The sequence below is a fragment of the Balaenoptera physalus genome, assembly GCF_965194825.1.
Source record: "Balaenoptera physalus genome assembly, chromosome: 10".
NCBI classification, from domain to species: Eukaryota; Metazoa; Chordata; class Mammalia; order Artiodactyla; family Balaenopteridae; genus Balaenoptera; species Balaenoptera physalus.
In genome coordinates, this window is record NC_138889.1 from 18,047,023 (window position 1) to 18,066,733 (window position 19,711).

General features: G+C 39.9%; 1 protein-coding gene across 4 annotated transcripts in view; it reads left to right on the top strand.

Moving 5' to 3' along the window:
- The window catches only part of CADM1 (cell adhesion molecule 1), a 325,465-nt gene that overhangs the window by 252,592 nt on the left and 53,162 nt on the right, over positions 1-19,711 (top strand). For all 4 annotated transcript variants that reach the window (XM_082411115.1, XM_082411116.1, XM_082411117.1 and 1 more), the window contains exons 2-5: positions 6,746-6,892; positions 8,467-8,619; positions 15,020-15,157; positions 17,338-17,496. In XM_082411115.1, coding sequence (XP_082267241.1) covers positions 6,746-6,892; positions 8,467-8,619; positions 15,020-15,157; positions 17,338-17,496 — 597 coding nt within the window. The remainder of the gene's footprint in view (positions 1-6,745; positions 6,893-8,466; positions 8,620-15,019; positions 15,158-17,337; positions 17,497-19,711) is intronic.

A 19,711-nucleotide genomic window follows, 5' to 3' on the forward strand; every position in this document is an offset into this window, starting at 1 on the left:
GTATTCACAAAGGTTGAAGTATTGTCTCTCTTTGAAATAAAGAATTGTATTTATGTTGAAGAGGGCTCACCCTTGACCTTAATCCACGGTTGATAGACCCATCGTTTTCTGTTTCGGTTTTTTTTTTTTGGCCGCGCCTCGCGGCACGTGGGACCTCAATTCCCCGACCAGGGATGGAATCTGCGTCCCCTGCAGTGGAAGCGTGGAGTCTTAACCACTGGACTGCCAGGGAAGCCCTGGACCCATCGTTTTCGACACAGGTTCTCACTGTCTTTTATTTGCACATTGGATGACTGAAAATGTTACTGTAATATTTAAAGGGGACTAAATTCTTTCATCAAAAGCTTTTGTGGCTTGAACTTCAAATCATTTATTTTCAAATTACTTTTACTGTAATTCTTATTAATTCAAATAGGTTTCTGATTTGATATAAAACTCTGTAAATGCAAGGAACAGTTTAATGAATTGAAAGATAAGATTGAGTCTTTTAAAGGAAGTGTACGAAATATGCTGACAATAATTGCTTAGATAGAAATCAAATCTTAATGGCTTTGTTAATGATTTATAGTGAACACTGTTTACATTGACTTGGAAGAACATGTGCAGTTAGAAAGATTTCTCCCTCTGGGTTTCAACAGAATCTTAATTTTTTTTTTCTTTTCCTGAAATGTACTCAATTCTAAGCCTAGCTCTCAGAAACGTTAGCAGGAATTGCAGTGCCTCTGTTGGTGATGGTTGTATTTGGGTTGAGGTAAGGGGTTTCTCTTTCAAGTTGGGCACGTAACTGATATGGTTGTAAAAATGGGATCCAACAGAAATGAGAGTGGGGGAAAAGCCATTTGAAGCTTTAAGACACAGGGCTCACATACCACTAAGAAATAAGTGTTTCAAAAACATGCAAGTTTTTTGCCTCTTTAGAAAGTCTCAACTTAGATACCATTTGGAGGGGAAGAATTAATAACCCCAAAGCTTTAATTAGTGTAAAATTTCGATAACTCTGGTGGCTTTTTTAATGGCTACGTTAATCATTGGCAGGATGATTTTTTTGTTGGTTTGGTTGGTTTTTTTTGGACAGCCTGTATTGTTGGTTGGACTTTTGCCTATTTTAGACAACCTGACTATGCTGATTTAATGTTAGGTTCAGTCTTCCACACAGCAGAGGATTTAAAAAAAGGTTCCCCTAATACGATTTTGCAACTGAAGGAGTAGAACAGGGGACCTTATTTGCTCTTTCTCTGGGCAAGCTGTCTTCCCAGTAAAGAGTCATTGGTGCTCCTCCGGAGTCAGGAAGAGTTTACATAGTTGCCATAGTATAAACCGAATTCTGTTCCAACTGTGACTTGCCCTTTTATTATAGACTTGACTGGAGAGACTTCCCCGGTGTAAATGAAGTGCTTTATTTATTAACAGACAGGCAGTGGGGGCCAGAGCTCTCAGTGCTGGCAAACGCTGGCCGTGCACTGGTAATAAAGGCATTCTCCAGGGGCAGTGTGCTGAGTGCTAAAAGAAGGAAGCAGTAGTAAACAAGGTGTTTTACATTCAGGACAGTCTCTCTCTCATCTTGAAGTGTGTAATTGTGTTCTGGATAAATTATGGAAATAAAAAAAAATCAGAAGTTGCTCATAGGGAAATCACCCTCTTTAAAAACAAGTAAATTTTCCAAGGCAGAGCCAGTAGAACCTTGGCAACAAATCTTGAGGTTGGCCGGTTAAAAAGTACAAACTGTATGGGCTGGAGAAGCTGATGTAACTGGGTTCAAACACCAGCTCGGCCACTTAGCTGAATTCCATTAGGCAGCTTATTTCAATTTCTCCGCGTCTCAGGTTCTTAATCTTTAAAGTGGGGACATTGAAAACTACAGGAGCTTGAGAAGGAAAAGCGTGCGAAGCCACTAACACAACGCCTGGCGTCAGAGCAACATACGTTCCCTTCCCCAAGTCCCGGTGCCTGAGCTATTTCTCATTTCAGCTTCTGGCTCGAAGATTTGCCCCATCACCCGCTTCAGGCAGTTCTCTTGTTGGTCAAATAGATTCCAGCCCAGGCTTAGTGTTCTGTGTAATGCATTTACATAGTGTTTATAACAAGATGAGATTTCAGGAAAGAATCCATGAGTTAAGTCAATTGATGATTGAATTAATGGGGGATTTCTGAGTCCACTGCCTTCCCAGCCCCACTCCAGCCCTAACCAACTCAGCTGAAATGGTCTTTACTGATCATCAAAATAAATTTTATCTTTTTTTTTTTTTTTTTTTTGCTTTAGGTAATATGCTTTTTCTTCCTTGTAACGAATGTCCTGGCAACTTCTAGAGTACTTTGGGAGACCTGCTTGCGAGTGAATGGGCCTCTCTAATGCCAGAGTTTTATTTTTAGAATTTGTGGGGCAGATAGGGAAGTTATAGGGAATACAGTTGCTGGTATAAATTAAAAGCCAGTTTGATTCCGTCTCTTAAACCTCACCCACGTATACCAATGAGCAGTCAAAGATGTCTATACGTGTCAGACGTTGTTCCACCCTTAAAATAAATTACCTTGCTGATAACAGCCTTATTTAATGGCTACAGTATATATTGTACCTACTTGATTTCTTTTGCCCAGAACGTGTGCTATTTCTGCCCTGACGGTATATCTGCTGATTGAATTTTAGAAAATCGGAAGGGTTTTTTAAATGGATTATTTAAGAAAGGCACCAAAGTTACCTGTTTGTAGTCTTCTGCTACACATCAGATTGTGTTTTGTAACAACCTAATTGTCATGATATCTGTTTCACGGGGAAATTTATCAAGTCACAGTGAACCCTTCTGTTTGGAAGAAATAGTTGAGGACGTGAGCAGAAATTATTTTTACATAAAGGCTTCAGGCGGTTAGGAGTACTGACATACATATCATATTTTCATCACTGTCATTCGCTTCCTTTGCCTCAAATAAATAGGTCATTATTATTCCATTGCAGCCATCTTACGACGCTCCAAGTATGGAGCTCTGTGTAATATAACTACTGTCCAGCTGACCCATATAATTTATTGGTGATTTTTACAGAGTGACATCCTTGGGCCACCACCATCAGTCAAGGCACTTTGATATCTTTCAGCACTTATAATTTTTTAGCATTTGTATCGTAACCATGTTAACATAGCTAGGAATTGTCATTTTCTGAGACACTGGATTTTAGGTTGGCCTTAGCAATTTCAAAAAATAATACAGTTAATGATGATGATACCACCGTGGATTTGCAGAGCCTGTTATGTGCCACATAACACAGCAAGGGCAAACATTTGCAGATGGCAAAAGTTTTACCTGAATGATTTATTCAGCAATGACACATTAAAGGGATCTGGTCTTATATTATTTAATTATAAGTAATAAATAAGAATGTTTAGACTTTTTAAGAAACGTACAAACAAAAAAATCCCTCTGGTTCTGTTTTATTACTTTCCTTGCTTTAAATACAAAATCACAGTCAACTCCTCTGCTCCTGTCTCCTTTGCAAATGTTTTATAGCCTTAATATGAATATAGACAGAATATACTAGGGTTCTGAGTAAAGACTAAAATTAGAGTGGATGCTTATTTCCACAGAAACTATTCTATTAGAGCTTAATTGAATTGCACTTGGCTTTAAGTCCCAGCATCTGCAAGATGGTAGTCAGGATCTATAAGGCCAAAGGGATTAAGGCCTTTCACTGGGTAGCCTTTCCATGTGTTCCTTTTATAAGCTGAAGATTCTTATTTGTGTTGCTAATAGACTTCCTTTAGGTAGAAGAAATCTCCTCCACAATCCAGGTAGACTGGTTTGATAGTCTAATCTCCTCAAGGCAAGTCCCATGTTTTGAGACAGAATAGCTTTTGAATCATGCAGTTTAATGTTTCCTTACTAGATTGGGTTACCCTGAGGAAATAGGGTATTGTCCTTTCTGTACAGACCTCCGCCAGGGCCAGCAAAACCACCTTGAAAAGCTTGCTCAATTGGCAGGAATTCCCTTTCCCTTGTTTTAGTCTCAGATCTGGGAATAAACTGCTCCCCCCAGCTGGGTTCTGAATTCTGTGTTTGTCACGGTGACCCACTGAGGAAAAAATAAGCATGACTTCGTCTCCTCTGATCACTCTTCCTCTTTGTTATTATTCTCTAACAGTCTTCAGCCCACTAAGCTTTCACTGCTGGATTTACCTTTTCACTTGCTACAAGCCCTGTGGACCTCGTTCTCACACCCAGGTTACTTCCCTGGATCAGAGGTCTCAAGGTTGGGTTTCATTTTGCTCTGCTCCTCAAGCATCAAGAATTTTTGTTTATCTGTGGCTCTAATAATGTTTTCCTTATCCCTCTAGTTGCCTCTTTTCTAATCCTCTCCCGTAGGCTGGTTTATTTCTAGGTGGATTTGGCTTAAAGCCATCTTAGACGTCCCTTCTCACACTTCCCCGCTGTGTCCCGCCAAAAAAGGATCCTTCAGCAGAAATATGAGAGCAGGTGGAAATCCTCCATTTACTCAAATTGCGTCTCTATTTATGCGGTCTCATTTTTTTTTTTTAGAATAGTACTTATCTTTGACCTTTGTTTCTTAATGTGACAGGTTTTTTTTAGAGAGTGAATAAGCCACCCTGAGTTGATATATAATTACATAGAGAGCTCCTTGAGAGCAGGGACCGTGAGCTTTCATTCTTGTATCCACACTACTCGCAACATGTACAGTTGCTTAGTTGGGATTTGACATCTAGAGAAGTGATGGTGGTGATGATGATCACAGCTACCGTTTATTCAGTTTTACGAAAGGTAGCCACAGTGCTAGATGCTTTACATTGATTATCTTTCTTTTTTTTTCCTTTAAATTTGTTTATTTATGTATTTATTTTTGGCTGCGTTGGGTCTTCATTGCTGTGCGCGAGCTTTCTCTAGTCGTGGTGAGCGGGGGCTACTCTTCGTTGCGGAGCACGGGCTCTAGAGCGCAGGCTCAGTAGTTGTGGCACGCAGGCTCAGTAGTTGTGGCTCGCAGGCTCTAGAGCGCAGGCTCAGTAGTTGTGGCGCATGGACTTAGTTGCTCCGTGGCATGTGGGATCTTCCCAGATCAGGGTTCGAACTCGTGTCGCCTGCATTGGCAGGTAGATTCTTAACCACTGTGCCACCAGGGAAGTCCCTGATTATCTTTCTTAATCCTCCCAACAGCTCTGTGAGATAGCTTTTAATTACTATCCCCACTTTACAGATGAGACATTGTCTCAGGGACTTTAAATAGTTTGCCTAAAATCTTACAGCTAAAAAGCAATCTCTCTTGTCCCCTCCCTGATTGACCGTTGTACCTATTGCCTGTATTATACTTTTTGTTCTGTATGTGGGAATTAGGGATCAGTTTTCACCAACATTGCAGCTTCTTAGAGGCTAGGACAATGTCTTATACTGCTAAATCCCCTGCTATGCCCGGTGTGGAATTGGACATTCAACAATTATTTCATCTTTTGCTTTTGAAGTCTCCTCTCCTCCTACCTGTGCTGTGGATCGTTTAGGACATTTATGAGGGGCCCTGGCTACTGTCACTTATCTTAGAAGTAACAAACTAGAGCCGATCTGGAGATAATCCAGATATCAGTGGATCTGAAAGCCTAGACTTTTTGACATGTTCTGTAAGAGATTTTCTAAATGGCTGCAAGGGGTTAGTCTGTAGAAGGGACGTGGCTCAGGACTGCCTGGAGCTTTGGGTGAGTCACGAAGATGTAGTTTCTGAGAACAGAGTAACAAAGTGAACTGTAAGGCTTCCCAGGATTTTACTGAGTTTCCAAAGGGTCACAGTCAGGTCCCCACTCCTACGCAATAAATAACGGGACTGCCTATACTTCGGGAATCTTGACATCCACTAACAAGGTGAGATTGTTTACTGAGCCCTCCCACCTACTTCTATTAAGTGACCCCTTGAGTTTTCTGTGAGGTGACCAAATAGCTCAAGGGCATGTGAGCTGAGGTTGAGTACAGTCATTCCTTGGTATCCATGGGGGATTGGTTCCAGGACCCCCACGGACACCAACAATCTCAGGATGCTCAAGTCCCTTCTATAAAATGTATACTTTAAGTCATCTCTAGATTACTTATAATACCCAGTACAATGTAAATGTTATGTAAATAGTGGTAAAAACAATGTAAGCACTATGTAAATAGTTGCTGTCGTGCAAATTCAAGTTTTGCTTTGGGGAACATTCTGGAATTTTTTTTTTTTTTTTTTTTTTAGTATTTTCTATCTGCGGTTGGTTGAATCTGCAGATGCCGAACCCGCAGATAAGGAAGGATGATGTATACGTATTTCCCCTACTCCGTTTGTGGGAGCTGCTGTTCCTCATGACGGCCAATACGCTTACCTTTCCGTACCTCTCCAGCATACTACTTGGCTAGTAAAAACATTGGAGGCTGGAGCGTGGACATCACAACTTCTGACAGCACGTTGATTCCAGGCTTAGTTGTATTTTGCCCCTAGATCTAGCTCAGCTTAATAGACTCGTTTTGTGGACTATGGAGAAAGGTGTGTGAGCCTTACCAAATGTGGCTACTCCTGTCTATTTTCTTTTTTGGCCGCGCAGCTTGTGGGATGTTAGTTCCCTGACCAGGGCGTGAACCCTCTCCCTTGGCAGTGAAAGCTCGGAGTCCTAACCACTGGACCGTCAGGGAATTCCCATCGTGTCTATTTTCTAATTCACTTCTTGTTTCTCATTTTAATTGATCCTATTAACCAAATTTTAATTGATGGAATTTTTTTCTCCTTTTTTTAAAGGTGATGGACAGAATTTGTTTACGAAAGACGTGACAGTGATCGAGGGAGAAGTTGCAACCATCAGCTGCCAGGTCAATAAGAGTGACGACTCTGTTATCCAACTACTGAATCCCAACAGACAGACCATTTATTTCAGGGACTTCCGGCGTAAGTTTCCATCTCTATAGCATTAGATGGCAACTTTTTTTCCTACATGTTGTCTTGATAAAGAGGTTGCCAAGGCCTCCTTTTTTTTTCTTTTTAATTTAATGTGAGATGCTTAAAGTTTAATCAGTTCTTCAGAGGGAAGAAGAGACATGCAATCATAATCTTCCTACTTAATAGAAACCTTGAATGGTCCTTTTTTAAAAGTAAGACAGTCTTCCTTTGCAATAGGAATTGATTGTAGTAATTCAAGGTGAATTTCTGTTGAGTCCCAAATACTTAGCTGACACAAACAACTCAAATAGGGTAAAGCAAGGAAAATATAGCATTCTCAAAGGTAATCTGTTTGGTTTGAAGACTGAAGTTTCCTAGGCAATCTGTGCCTATAAAGACAAAACCAAATCTCCTGTCATCATAGCCTGTGGTAGATGGAGGTGCCCATGTGCTGAAATCCTTCCAAATGTAAGATCACAAAAGCCAGTAATCGAAACTTAATTGTATATCATAGCAATGGTTCAAATGGGTGTCAGGGTTTGGCAAGAGCAAGAATCAGGTCTCTCGAAAAACTGTGATTTGAGAGCATTGGTGCCTAACCAAAGCGGGTGTCAGGCATGTCGCCTCCTGCCCACTTGTCCCCATTCCCCCCAACACCTCAGAACATTCATGACCTGTGGAAAGAGTTATAAACCTAAGGAACATTAAGAGGACTATGGAGGGTAAAAGGAGAGAAGCCAGCTTCTCATTGTTAGAATGCGTTTTTGTCATTAGTATATACTGATGTAGCCTTTGCCAAATTAATATAAGGATTTTAAAAGTGAATATTAGAAATCAATAAAAAGCCCACATACATTACTTTTGGGATGACTCTGACTTCCTACTTTATGCCTAATCAGTTTCATCCCCGTGGAGCTGAATGCAGTTAGAAAATGGGGTCAGGTCTAAGGCCCCTGTAGGCCCCAGGCCATGGACTTTTGGCAGCGCCACCTCAAATCACATCAAACGCAAAGATGCATCAAAGTTAAATTGGATTGTTTTGCTATAAAGTTTTTTTTTTTTAATGATTTTCATTTTGCTTTTGCAATTACTAATAATGCTTTTTTAAAATTTTCTCTCATAATATTAGAACCTCTATTTCTTTTAAGGCCTCAGATTTTTAGAGACAATTTAAAAGCCTGTAGGGTCTACTCCCTGAAATTTCAGTGCCAAAGGGGGCTCATTGCCTGCCCTTTCCTCCTGTTCTCATTCTGCCTGTCTCCAATAGAAGATCCGAAACAATTTATGAATAAGTGCTCAAAACTGACAGCAAGGGATATGCGTGTGTACACAGACGACACACACACCCATGTGTGTGAGTTTCCTTTTGGGGCAGGGATATATATGTGTCTACAAGCAGTTATTGCAGAAGCCCTAACTAGGAACTCAAGAAGCACAAAGAAGTACCCACCAGGTGCAGAAAGACTTAATCCGTGTGTCCGCTCTGTAGCTGCCTTTCTAGTCACTTGCCTTTTGCCTCCCCTCGGGAAGGCAAATAGACTGTCATCTTTCTCACAACACTAACTCTGTGTTTTGTTTTCCAGCTTTGAAGGACAGCAGGTTCCAGCTGCTGAATTTTTCAAGCAGTGAACTCAGAGTGTCGTTGACAAATGTCTCAATTTCTGATGAAGGAAGATACTTCTGCCAGCTCTACACTGACCCCCCTCAGGAAAGTTACACCACCATCACTGTCCTGGGTAAGCAACGCACCAGGGCTTGTCCTGGGCAACGAGGGGGTGGTACTTACTGCCACATGGCTTCCAGCAGCTAGGAAAAGGTTAACAGTAAATTTTACTGTTTTAGGAGGACTCACCGCCCATCTTGCTGAATTTTAAAAATAGCCTGTTTCACCAAACACTCTAAGCAATGGCAATCAGCAGGCTTTCTAGATTTCACCTGCTCTTGGGTTTCAACCCTCAAGCTTCAGAAGCAAAGATCAAGAGAATTTAGAGCCCTCAAATGAATAACTCACCACATGTAATGTCGTTGCTTCTAACTACCAGGACTTTTTTGTTCCCTTCTGTGCAGTAGAGGGGGAAACAGGCTACCGCATCTGCACCCTGTGGCAGAGCTCTGATATGAAATCCACTTAATGATTTTTCCTTCTGAGTTACATCTCGTTTAATATTGTTGATCTCCTTTTCTTCGGCTTGACTTATTGCCTCATTTATTGCTCCCACTCAAGATTATGCTGTAAAAATCATACCCCATGAACACATACTTTGCCACAAATTGCAACCATTAGGTGTAAAAGAATGTGTAAAAGAATGTAAAAGAATGAAGAGCTTCTAGGGAGAGAAGGCTGATAATAAGCAAGAACTGTGGATTGGCTGCTGGTTACACCTCTACCTCTAGCGGGTTAAGTATCTTCACGTACGATGGCTAGATTGCGACTTTCAGCAGAATCCCGGTAGCCAGGTTTCCATGTGTATGTTTTGATAGAGTCAGCAGATATTCCTGTGGTGAAGGTGGTCTGAACTAGTCACCTTTTAGACAAACATATACTCCAGTGCCTAACACCAGCCAATTTGGATTTTTGAAACTGAGTTTTCAAGGACCTACACTATAGCGTGAGGCAAGATCTCTGATTTACACCTTCGGAAAGATGATGAATCAAAGCCTATTTGAGGCGGCAGACTGCAGCTTTTCAGTGTAATGATATGAAGATTAAAGGGGAAAGATAAATATGAAGGATGTTTTTGCTTAGTGTGTGTGAACATATATGTATTTATGGGTGTATGTATTGATCTGCTGCCTCATTACTTTATTTAAACACAGCTGTAATAGGGAACATTTTTTTAATTCATTAAACTAAAACATATCCCTAATGCTTACATTTATGTTATTGATAAGAGGAACACTGATTTTAGACAGTCAGGTTTCATGTCTGGCCATGTTGCTTCTGCTGTGGTCTGTGTTTGGTGATGTGTACATGTTTATCTCTACTTGCGCCTTTGATCCCTATTAGATCTGCAGAAATAGTAAGTGTGGAAGGTTTGGCTGGGATGACTGTTTTGGAATTTGGCAGATGTACTGAAAGTTTTCTGGAGAAGTCTTTGAAACACTGTTTGCTTGTTGGAGTAAGTCATCAGCTGCATAAACTTCAAATAGGCCATCTTCCCACTGACCCACCATTGTTTATGGTGTGTCCACGAAAGTGACGGCAATTAGATGGAATATACTTAACGGCATTTTGCATTTTCAGAATGTTTCGCTACGTATACCTTTAAGTATGAATGTCTTTATTTCAAAGAAAGAGATGATAATAATAGAGGTTAGCCGTCTTGCCCAGGTTACAAAGCACGTGGTGAGAATCAAGAATCTTAGACTTCGAAACAGACCTTACTCTTCTGCTTCAGAACCTCTGGGTCTTCTGGTCTAGGTTGTTTTCAACAAAATTCTGAAGGCTGCTGTTTCAAGATTTTCTCCCTGAAGGTGCACATCTTCTGTTTGCAGGAGTGTATCTGGTCTTTGACAAGCAGTTACTGCCTGTCAGTTTTCAGTGTTTGATACATTTGTTCTCAGACCCACTAGACTGGGCCAGTTGGACTGAATACACCCAGCACTAGTCTTTTGAGAAGCATTATGCCTGTAATCCTTTTGGAGGTCTGATTGTTCTAGAAATAATAGGTTCCTTGCTTGTATTGTATAGAAACATTAACTTAAATATTCTTGAAAGGAATACTGGTAGATGCTCTTTTTGCAGATATTATGCATTCATTTAATATTCCTTCCACTGAATTTATTCTAGGATTCCTTGACGGAGTCAAATTGTTGTCATCAGTGCTTGAGTCTTTCATATTCCAAAATCTGACAATTTCCACTGATACTCCTATATTCAAAGCTTCCTCCTAAGGTTTAGAGTTTTCAGGTATTATAATGAGTGAAGAATGATCTATTAGCATCGTCTTCGTTTCTATCTGTGGTCCTCTGAAAAGGACCCCATATGTACTTACACAGCTGTCAAACTTCTTGATCGGATGAAGATGCTCATTTTAGTGCATGCATCTTTATTTGTTGTTTGAAGCATTCAGCAAAAATTTCAGCATAATTATAAGACATAGAGATGGGTATTTGTTAGTTACTATTATGTTTATTATCTTATCCGTGTAAAAACTGAAAACTCCCCTACGATATTTTGCATGCATTTGGGTGCCTTTTAGGATATTCGTTCACTCCTTCCACTTGTGATGAGTTTGTTTCTTTCTCCAGATCATACTGCTGTTCATGAGAGGAGATGAGTGAGAGAGAGAATAGGCTGCCTTAACATTAGTGTAGTTACTGATTATAGTAGCTAATATTATTACAGTCCTGTCCCTCTAAGATCAGTGTTCACTCTTAAGATTCCTGGAGCAGGAGAACCTAATTATTTTAAAGGATCTTAGAGTGAGATTCCACATACCCATCAGCTTTAAGTCTCCTCTTTTGTTGTAATTAACGTGACTCATCTTGATATTGCTGATTTTTTGTAACGTTGTAGGCGTAATGTTTATAATTAGCACTCTTACAGATGTGAGGTTAGCTAAGAAGAACGTCAACATTTCTTTGCTATTTTCTACTACTTCCCTCTACATGACTTTTATCCAGGTTTCCATCTCTATGCACCTCCTTAGATATATCTTTGGTTATTTTCATTCATGGCTGCAGGCAATTTTCACTAAATGTGTCTGTTTTCATGGACGATGTATAAGTGTATTCTCTGGTTAGTAGCAGTTCTAATTCATTTTTTTCTTATAAATGGATTTTGATACCTTACTAACTGCTTTCGTATTTGAGTAGACATTATGAAGTTAAAGGGAAAAACGGGAGAATGAATAGACCAAAATAAACTTTAAGATTTTCTTGTCCTACCCCCCTTCTTTTCAGAAAGATAGACTTAAATCACTTCATTTATATTTTCTATAGCTCTCTTGCTTTAAAAAAAAATCTGAGAGAAGTTAGCTTTATAACTGATATCAGTGAACCATTATGACTCACATTTTATTTTATATTTGTAAACCAAACAACTCCTACTACATTTGACTCTTTCTTCTTCTAAGCTTTGTAAAGATCAGTAATACTGGTCACAATCTTGAGAAAACTGTTTATGGACTTGGAAAAAGTCATTCAGCCATTTCTCAGGATGTTCTTCTCAACAATAAACAAGTCCTTTATTTTTCTACACTGGTCATACTTTCCACCACTTTTGAAGTTTTCCACATGTCTACCTTGGCTGTCAAGTTACAGGTGATGTCAGCTCTTCAGGAGGAGCTAGCATTAGTACAGGAACCACTAGGAAGGATTAGGGAAGTGTAGATTATACCTGCTGCAGTAGAGGAGGTATTAACATGGATAAAACCAAGCAACAGGTAATCTAGATAAGGACCTATTTGCTGCCATTCACACTCTCAACCCCCACACAAAATCTAAGAGACATTGGTAAGTTTTCCTCTGGCCTAATTTATACATACCGCTTGCTATTTCCTTACTTTGAACTAGCAGACATTATTGATAATGTGAAAAGAACACGCCATCATCCTTATGACCTTCTCCATCTGATGGAGAGAATTAAGTACTTCCTCTACTAAGAAATACCACTGAAGGTGAATTGCTAGTGGAGGTTAGAAGAAGCCTGTGAGGAGGAGAGAGAGCTCTCCAGTATCTTCAGACTCAACATGAAAAAGGAGAGGATGAAGGAAAGATAGCCAGGAACACGCAGAAAACTAATATCTGACAAAGACTATGTTTGAGCCTTAATGCCGTCAAGACCTGACAATTGATATTTGCTGGAACCTTTTAACAACTCCTGGATCTGTTCCCATCAGGAAGATTCCCAGGTTACCACAGAATGACCATCAAAGTGTTTCTCCCAAAGTTATCCATGCATACTGAAATCTGCTCTATCCCATCCTGTAGTATTTTCCAAGGAAGAGAGCTTTGTGTATTACACAGTATCTTTAGCTATTTGCCCTCTTTGTCTCATCCGAAGAGAACCGCTTCTGTGAGTATCCCATACTCAATTTGAGTTTCCTTAAATTGAGTAGTACCCCATCAATTACATTACTCAATTACATTTCTCGTTGAAAATCATTGCACATGTCAATATCAGAAATTATTTTCATCACTCCGTTTTTATTTCTGCCTGGACCTTGAAAAAAATTAATACTGTTTGACTTTCAGCCCTACATTTGTTGGGAGGACATTCCTAGCTCTTTCACTCCTTAGTTATTCCCTTTTTATCTAAGCCTCTTCTTCTGTTCCTCATAGCTCACCAAGATCTTATTTTCTTTAGGCTTGGACAGTCTTTTCCTCTGACATTTGCTCTAACAAAAGCATTTTTTTCAATATTCCTATTATACGGCACGCAGAATTTAGTAGTATTTGTTGGACGTAAACATCTAGTCTCTCTGTGTACCCCATATCAGCTGTCTAGGTACATGTAATGAAAATCTTTAACCTACCTGATTGTCATCTAGGAAGGATAAACTGCGTTGAGGAAATAGCTAGCCAAAGTCATCCCATTTACTTTTATACCTGCCTTTCTGTCTCTTAAAATGTTGGCAGATGTGCAACTCCAAATTGGATGTTAGACTATCTCTCTTTATGCTTATTTTTTCTTAAAATGTAAACTAGGGTAGTTCTTTGCCATGTTTAACTACTCATTGGGGCCACATCACTTTAGCTACACGTCCAGTTGAGCAACTGTGTTAGCTTCCGGTTATACAGGGAACAAAGAAGAGGCCTGCTTTTGCTCTAATAGTTACACTCTGCCTACCAACTATCTTGCTGAGAATCATAAACAACAAATCATTTTCCTTTTCCTTTTCCATAATTCTCTATAGAAATTTTCAACTGCTTCAATTCAGTGTAAAAGTCTTCCTGTGGGTAGAATTTTCACATTGGACTAGAACAGTTGGAAATCTCAAATACATGGTTTAATCCCATAATTTATTGAAGCAGTATCAGAGATTTATTATTCAACTTGATCATCAGGATGGCATGTTTATACATATTTAATTTCTTGTTTCTCTTCTGAGTCAAGAAACTTATTAATCATAAGTCTTAGAACCGTCTTTGCTTATTCATGGTGGTCAGGACATATATTCTTAGATTCAGTCTGCTGAATTCAGTATTCTTACTGATTTTTATTTCAAGAAGCTCAGTCTTGACATAAGGTTGCACTTATATGAAGTTTCATTGTCAACTCAGTTTCCGAAAAGATAACATGCTTTCTTTATCAACCACCATCATTACTCTTTATTTGATATTCAGCATTTTAGCCCCCAAATATTTTATTCTAATCATTTTATTACATATATGTTTAATATGCTTAGAGAAGAGTGGTTTTAATTCTGAGGTAGAAATCTAACCTACAAACACTCAATAGTCTTTTTCACCTTTGGTTTCCAAAATTTGTAGCTTTAGATTTCAGAATATAGAAAATCATTACAAATTAACTGGCATTTCCTATATTACTACATCTTCATAGCTAAAGGATTTTATTACTACACCATCCATCAGAGGTCAAGATCATATTCTAGATCTCTATAAATAATTTGAATTAAATGGAAGTGGCTCTGAGGCACAGTTTTTCTGTGTATGTTTATGGGAAGTGATTCTTTTATGGGACTCCATGTTTTTGATCTTTGCTGATTGACTTTGGAATCTTTCATATGAAGATTGAAATCCAAGGGTTGAGTTTAAGGAGAAATATTCCTTTCAGAGACTTCCAGATAAGGAGGGTAATGTCAATAGTGTGTACTCCTCTTGCTTTTATATCTACTTTCTGGTCAATTTTCTAATGACCGATTGATAGCAAATCTAGTATCTATATTTTTATAACTTGGTCACTGATAACTTAGGAGTGGAAGACTGGTCATTTTATCAGATAACTTTAGGACAGATTCTAAAGTAAGGGATTTTACGTAACTCACTTTATTTGATAATGACTTTGTCTTTCTTCTGTTTCCTCCAGTGGCAGTTTGTTTTAAATTCCCATCAGGAATGTCTATTATTTAACTCCTTTTTTTGAGAGCAGTTGTCCTAGTTTCTAAAGAATAGAAGAATATGCCCAGAAATAGATTCTGTGTTTAAAAAGCACACATGTTTAATTTGTAGTCCCACCACGTAATCTGATGATCGATATCCAGAAAGACACTGCGGTGGAAGGTGAGGAGATTGAAGTCAACTGCACTGCCATGGCCAGCAAACCAGCCACGACCATCAGGTGGTTCAAAGGGAACAAGGAGCTCAAAGGTAAGATGCGAATTGCCTCGTACTGAGGTAGCCAGTCCACACTCGATCCCAGCAGGAGTACACCTTTGTGGACGTTAAAGACAAATGCAAAACACACCCCTGAACAAAAATGCTCATTTATATTGGGTTGGCCAAAAAGTCCCTTCTGTTATAAGCAAAAATGAAAGACACATTTTTCATTTTCACCGAGAACTTTTATCAAACAACGTATTTCTTAACCGAACGAACTTTTTGGCCAACCTAACATATGGTTTGCAATCAGTTACTAAGTGTGTCTGAGCCCAAGGCGTAACGGCATTTTACTGTTCTAATTCATATCCTCATTCTGTTGTTTGAGGGTTCATGGTGCTATGTGCTGCTAGAGGTTTACTCAGAGGCTCAGAGAGAACCAGACCTGTAAACTAGAACTCTCTAGACCAGTTAGAATCACTGAGGTATCCCCTGAGCTCAGGCTGGCCATGTCTGTACCCTTAGTTCTCCTTGCTTTTACCCTGTGACTCAGGGTGGGTCAGGACCCCAGATTCTTGTGTTACACCTTGAAAAAAATGTATAGCAGTCCTGGCCATGGTGAATACCAAGTCATTCTAACATCTATTGGACTATCGGTTGTTTTGACAACGTGCTTTCCTGCAAGGGTGCTTGTGCTAATAAGCAGCTGAGAATCTATCTTCATAGCGAACTTGCAGGCACCACCCTTCTTGAGAAATCTGTGATTCAGTTGCCCGTGTCAGCAGTCTATTCTTCTGCAACGTTTCTGACTTTGTGCTGGCAGCACAGGCAACTTTTTTAACCCTGCTCCTATTGTCTCTCCCTCAGTACCAGGCCATCCAGATTTGATTCCTGGATCCTCGGACACCTGCCCTCTTAGCCACTGCATCGGCTGAAGGATACAGCCTAGCCCCTATTTTTGACTCTCTTTTTGCCAGTTATCCTAAGTTCCTCTTGCATGTCTGCATTCCGATTCCTTTCTTTGCAAAAGGTTGCCTTGCAAGTAGTACCCAGGACAGAGGACTCAGGGCCTGAACTCCTCTGATCATTTGACAGAAATGCTTGCTGTGTGCCTCAGTTTCCTCTAAAATGGGGATATTAATATTTACATACCTTGTGTGATTCTTATGAAGATGAAGTGAGTGAATATTTGTAAAGCATGGGGCTAGTGTCTGGGCCAAGGTAAGTGCTCTGTATGTGCTTGTTAAATAAATAAATAGTTCCAGGAAGAAAAGAAAGTCCCTTTAGAAAGAGGATATAAAAATCTATATCTAGAAACAGAAAAATCTATATATAATGGCTTAAGTTTCAAAAAGCTTGCTCTGTTTTAATCTCCTATTTGCTAGGTATGGTTTTGGAAGGAAGGAGTTTCTCATTTCCCCTCTGCTTTTCAGTCTAAGTGAATTGAGCCATTAAATGTGTACCAATAAGTACAAAACATTAAAAGAAAGTTAACGGTGCGCCATGTCCCAGGGAGTGCTGAGTTCAGGAAAGGGGCCTCCTTGGCCTATTCATCCCATCCGGAAGCCTCCTCCCCCCTTTTCTGGGTGTTCTTGGATGTGGCTCCCTTCTGGCCTGAAGCCTATATCTTACTTTGCTCTACCCACTGCCACTGCATTTTTTTGTGTTCTTCCAAAAGTCTCCGAGTTTAAACATTTCAATTCCAATTTCATTTAATTGTAGTTGCTTTCCCTGTTAATGGTTGCTGATGGGGGTGGGCAAAGGGGGTTGTTTATATCTTTACTCCTGATTGAATTACTTAAGGGATTTGGATGACGTCCTGGAATTTTTAAACCGCATGACAGCCTAGTAGATGTGTTAAGTTCAGATGGTTGTAGGGGGAAAAAGCACTTCTCTTTTCTTCCTCCCTAATGCCTTGAGCAGTCAAATGTCAAAATGGGTCAACTTTCAGCTGCATTTTTTGTGGGAAAATTTAAGACAGAAGAAACATATATTTACATAAAAATAATAAATAGTATGTGGAGTTGGTTTTATCTTAAATACTATCCTGCAAGGCTGAAAAGTAGGAAATTATCATTTTGTCAGTTATCTACCCCCCAGATTACCCTTATCTGGAGTGACTTCCATTATGTTTATTAAAATAGTAATGTTGGGGCAGAGGGAGGGTGGGGAGGATATTTAAGAAAAGAGGGAGATTCACTCAGCTCTGGTTTCTTGGTATGTCCCCCCAGGCAAATCGGAGGTGGAGGAGTGGTCAGACATGTACACTGTGACCAGTCAGCTGATGCTGAAGGTGCACAAGGAGGATGACGGGGTCCCGGTGATCTGTCAGGTGGAGCATCCTGCCGTCACTGGAAACTTGCAGACCCAGCGGTATCTAGAAGTACAGTGTGAGTACCTGTCTTAGCCCTTTCTGGCCGCTGTGACAAACTACCACAGGCTGGTGGCTTATAAACCACAGAAATCTACTGCTCACGGTTCTGGAGGCTGGGAATTCCAAGGTCAGGGTACCAGCATGGTCAAGTTCCAGTGAGATCCCTCTTCCTGGTTCATGGCTGGCGCCTTCTCACTATGTCCTTACATGGTGGAAGGGGCTAGAGATCTCTCTGCAGCCTCTTTTATAAGGGCACGAATCCCAGGCATGAGGGTTTCACCCTCCTGACCTAATCACCTCCCAAAGGCCCCACCTCCTAATGCCATCACATTGGGGATCAGCATTTCAACGTATAAGTTTTGTGGGGTGGGGGGGGCACAAACACTCAAACCATAGCATTACCCAAGTATTTTATCCTGAGGGTATAGAGTAGCAGTTTTTTTAAAATACTTCAGAAGCCACTTATTGAATACATATGTTTTTATATAGTTTAGGTAGAATTTTTATCTTGTTGTCTTGGTAGAAAAATAATCAAAGGATTATTTTACTGAAACACTGCCATATTATAGAGTGCCAGTGAGGATTTTGAAAATACTACATTTAACCCAAATGTAAAACTTGAAAATGATTCCATCTGCTCTAGCGCATGACTTAATTAATTAAATTTTGTGAATATTGACTGTAATCATTTCTATGCCAACTTCAAAATCTAGGGTAATTCCAGCCGCCCCCCCCACCTGGCTTTATTAACCCCATCATAAGTGCTGAATTTTTTTATAGAAGGGATTTTATTCCCACTGAACATCGGCATCTTGTTTTAGATTGCAAGTTCTCTTCTATTTTAGCTTAAATGATAGCGATGAGTTTAAAAGTGGAACTCTTTGGGATGAGTGCCGTGGTCTTGATGGCTTCATCAGTAAAAGCTGGCTCATGGTGAGTGAGGTTTCTCCTCACTGTGCCCTATGGACTAAAGATGCTCTCCTCATCTTCTCCTCTGGGCTCTCCTACTTGTGGAAAAAATACCTGCTTTCTGCACAAAATTATCCTTGCACCAAAGTTGTGGCTGAGTAGCCAGCTTCTCACTTTTTATCAAAAGACTTCTTTAACTTGACCTCTGCAAAATTCCAGGTGGCATTTGAGTGTGCCTAGTGAAAATGTTGCAAGAGTTTGATTGGATGTCAATGATTGGGCATCAGATAAAGGAAAAGCATTACTCTCTGTGAATTATTCTATTAATTTTCTAGGGCTGCCATAGCAGATTACCACAAATTTAATGACTTGATAAACAACAGACATTTATTCTCTCACAGTTCTAGGGGACAGAAGTCTGAAATCAAGGTGTCGACAGGGCCAAATTCCCTCTGAAGGCTCTAGGGAGAGGATCCTTCCTTGCCTTTTCTGGCTGCTGGTGGCTCCAGGTGTTCCTTGGCTTGTGGCCACATCACTCCACTCTCTGTCTCCATCTTGACCTGGCCTTCTTCTCTTCTCTTTGTGTCTCTTATAAGGACACTTGTCATTGGACTTAGGGCCCACCCGGCTAACCCAGAATGGTCTCAATTCAATATCCTTAACTTAATTACATCTGCAAAGAATCCTTTTCCAAATAAGGCCACAGTCACAGGTTCCAGAGGTTAGGAATTAGGTATGTATTTGGTGGTGGCAGGGGTGGGCATCATTAATCCCCCTATGATTTGTATCACCTGCTTAGGTTGCCTGAGCAAAACAGGGGATGGAGAAAGTTATAAAAAGTTGCTTCTACGAGGCCATCCCATTCCACTTTGTGAGCTTGGCTCAATTTAACATTACATAATGCCAGTTTTTCTTGTTAATTCATTTCATCTACTTCATTATGTGGCTTCATTATGGGCATCATGCTTATAATTTTCATATCACTAAAACTATTGTGGTGTAATGTCCCTATAATGGGAAAACAGAAAAGATCAGATATTATCTAAATTGGTAGATAGTAGATTTCTTGTGACTTTGTTAATATGTAATTCATTTAAGCAAACTTAATACCCATTAACTTTCCTTGTAGGGGCCCATTAGCTTTAATAATACATTAGCTCCTTTGTGAGACCTGAGTAGCTGTTCACCCAGTTCCCACCCCTAAACTCTTAGTTTCCCAGAGTATCTTCTAAATAGAATATAGCCCCACCCACCTACAAAATTATACTCATTTCCAAATGCAAAATATTTCAAGCACTACACCTCCTACCCCTTGGAAGACT